The sequence below is a fragment of the Dysidea avara genome, chromosome 15 (assembly GCF_963678975.1).
Source record: "Dysidea avara chromosome 15, odDysAvar1.4, whole genome shotgun sequence".
Lineage (NCBI taxonomy): Eukaryota > Metazoa > Porifera > Demospongiae > Dictyoceratida > Dysideidae > Dysidea > Dysidea avara.
In genome coordinates, this window is record NC_089286.1 from 12,992,398 (window position 1) to 12,995,801 (window position 3,404).

The 3,404-nt window shown below is 39.4% G+C and overlaps 1 protein-coding gene across 1 annotated transcript; it reads right to left on the reverse strand.

The window, feature by feature from the left end:
* Window positions 1-1,129: 1,129 nt before the first annotated feature.
* On the reverse strand, window positions 1,130-2,774 carry LOC136245613 (uncharacterized). The gene is made up of 2 exons (XM_066037108.1): window positions 2,317-2,774; window positions 1,130-2,270 (listed from the first exon to the last, which is right to left on the reverse strand). The coding sequence occupies exon 2, from the start codon at window positions 2,261-2,263 to the stop codon at window positions 1,142-1,144; it is 1,122 nt and encodes a 373-aa protein (XP_065893180.1). The 5' UTR covers window positions 2,264-2,270; window positions 2,317-2,774; the 3' UTR covers window positions 1,130-1,141.
* Between the last annotated feature and the right edge of the window lie 630 nt (window positions 2,775-3,404).

The following is a 3,404-nucleotide window of genomic DNA, read 5'->3' on the forward strand; positions in this document are numbered from 1 at the left end:
TGGACGTGTCACAGCTTCCAAATTGAAGAATGTCCTAAGTACAAACATTTCACAACCATCAACATCACTGATTAAGTCCATTTGCTATCCAGACAAGCAGAGGTTTACTTCTGCAGCATGCTCATATGGATGCAAGCATGAAGATGCAGCTCGGAATGAATATATGTATGAAATGAAGAAAAAGCACTCAGATTTTAAAATTTCTGAAGTTGGCTTAGTGCTGCACCCACTGTATCCATTCCTTGGTGCCACTCCTGATGGTTTAGTAAGCTGTAGCTGTCATGGTGATGGCACACTTGAGATAAAATGCCCGTATTCCTGTAGAGAAAAGGATCTGGAACAGGTTGCAGAGGAGAACTCAAACTTTTTTTTGGTGCAAGATGACGATGGAATTTTAAGGTTAAAGGAGACACACCAATATTACTACCAGGTACAGATGCAGATGAAGTTTTGCAATGTACAATACTGTGATTTTGTAGTATGGAACAAAGATGTCTGGATTAATCAAAGAATTGAGCTAAAGAGTGAATTTATTGACGATGCCATTTCTAGAACTGAATCATTTATACGATTAGGAATTCTTCCTGAACTTGTTGGAAAATGGTACACCAAGCCTGGCAAGTCATCACACACCGAACATCTACTGAATGATGATACTGAGTCTACTGATCAGGTTGTTGTCGATGAAATATCTTGTGAGGACAGTGATTTTGTGGAAAGCCAGGGAGTCACAGGTGTGGAGAACCAGGAAGTTATGGAGATCCAGCCAACTACAGACAGCCAGCAATTTGTGAATAGTGATGACAGAGAATCTAGTGACCAAGATGAGCAGTGGTGTTATTGCGGAAAGGGCGAGTCAGAGGGTAGTATGATCGGTTGTGACAATGATGCTTGTCCCAGACAATGGTTTCACTTGTCATGCTTGCACTTGACTCTAGATCAAGTACCCAAAGGGAAGTGGTATTGTCCTGAATGTAGACATAAGAAAACACAAAAGTAATGTTTTGTACTTGTGTACTAAATATGGCTATATATTGTTGCAGATTATACCATATACTGCATGCATACAGTATGTAATTAAATTCTGAAATGATCACATCATACACTATATGAATTTTTATACTGGCAAATTAATATACATTTAATCAGGTGATACAACAGAATCACAGCAATTACACAAAGCACCACATATAGTTAATATTTTATCTATTGTTGATAATTGTTCAGTGTCATCACAAGTTAACATACATATAGGTAATGTAGACTGAAGTATAGTATATTTTTGCCTCACCATGCCAATAACTCTTTCTACATGAATACGGACCCTTGAAAGCCTACGTGCAGCATCCACTTCAACCTTGGTCAACTGCTTCTTGCCCCTTGTGAAAGGGGGCAATTTTACCTCAGCACAATACAATCCAATTGACTCTTGAATTGTAAACCCACGATCAGCTAAAACAACATCACCTGGTAGTAACTTGCTTAGTAACCCAGAGTTCTCAGTTATGTGAACATCAGAGGTTCTTCCTCCCCATCCTTGAGATATAAAAGCAATAGATCCTTGAGGAGTAATTCCTATGAGATATTTCACAGTATTGTGATGTTTGTAGTTTGACCAAGTCTGAGCCCGTGCTGGAAGAGATGTAGGGCGTTCAATAAAAATCTCAAAGCAGTCAATTATTACCACACATTTCTGGAAGTGTTTCCGGAACTCAGTTGGCATTGTTTTTATCAATTCACCCCTTTCTGGCCACTGTATCAAATAGGATAGTTTGGTATATAAAACATCCATCCATCTGCTAAAATATCTAGATATGGTGGATTGACACACACCAAATCGATAAGATAAATCTTGATCACCCAGGTTCAGGCGGAGTTTCATTAACGCAATGAAAAACTGCTCAAATGGAGTTTTCTTACCACCTGAAAAACAGTCTGGCAATCCTTTTGAAACAGAATCAAAAATAATCTTCAAAACTTCATATGATGGTAGGCCAGTGTAGTACTTAACTCTTTTGTCATCATTCTTTAATACTGCTTCTTTTATGCCAGTTCTGGATTTATAGTCATCAATCACAGTTTGTAGAATCTTATTTTGCGTTGTAAGATCTTCAACTTGTTTCTCTAACTTCTTCACACGCTCCTTCAATTCCCAACATTCCTTGGATTTTGTGGCTTGCTCAAAGTGACTTTGCAAAGTAATACCACTATTGGCTTTCTTCAGTTTCTTGCCATGCCCAGTTCTAATTGATGCTGCAGTCATTACTTGACTGTTAACTGATGGTACATTACTACTAGTTTTTGCATTAGCCTCACCTAATGGCTCTACTCGCTGGGTGGAATTCTCACTTCTCTTCCTCTTAGTAGCTTTCCTTCTCTCATACCTACTTAAACTTTCCTCCAACTTCCGTTTCTGTGGCGAAGAAACATGCTGAAAAACACTTGGAACATAGTCGGGAGATAAAGGATCGCTACTTTTTTCACCTGAGATAAAATGTTCACTACAAATCCAAGTATTTTGCGTGGGCTCCCAATGTTCACGACGAATTGCACTAATCTATCTTGCTCTTGTTTCAGGCTCTGGTGGAAATTTATACCAATGAATTCCATTCCCTTTCACAAAGACATTGTGACAGCCAACAGCGCAGCAGCTCTTTACCATATCCTTTGTTGCTGGGTAGATCTATAATATAATCTATGGTGTTAGCTACTTACTTCGTGGGGCCACGCCTATGCCACACCGACTAGTTAACAACTTGAATTAGCAAGTCCACAGAAACCCTACAACACTACAATGCACCTGCCGTAACCAAGTGCTTTTCCACTCGTAATTACCGACAATTATACGCATGCGTAAGGCCACGCCCCTTGCATACTCTCTATAGTCTCTAGTAGTCTCCAATAGTCTGTAGTAGTCTCCTATAGTCTCTAGTAGTCTCCTATAGTCTCTAGTAGTCTCCTATAGTCTCTAGTAGTCTCCTATAGTCTCTATGGTCTCTAGTAGTCTCTAGTAGTCTCTGATAGTCTCCTATAGTCTCTAGTAGTCTCCTATAGTCTCTAGTAGTCTCCCATGGTCTCTAGTAGTCTCCTATAGTCTCTAGTGGTCTCCTATAGTCTCTAGTAGTCTCCAATAGTCTGTAGTAGTCTCCTATAGTCTCTAGTAGTCTCCTATAGTCTCTAGTAGTCTCCCATAGTCTCTAGTAGTCTCCCATAGTCTCTAGTAGTCTCCCATAGTCTCTAGTAGTCTCCTATAGTCTCTAGTAGTCTCCAATAGTCTCTAGTAGTCTCCTATAGTCTCTAGTAGTCTCCTATAGTATATCATATATTGCTACCCCATACACATAAACAGTATTTCATTCATCAAATCCAAGCTAGCTACCTCATTTATACACTAGCCGTATAAC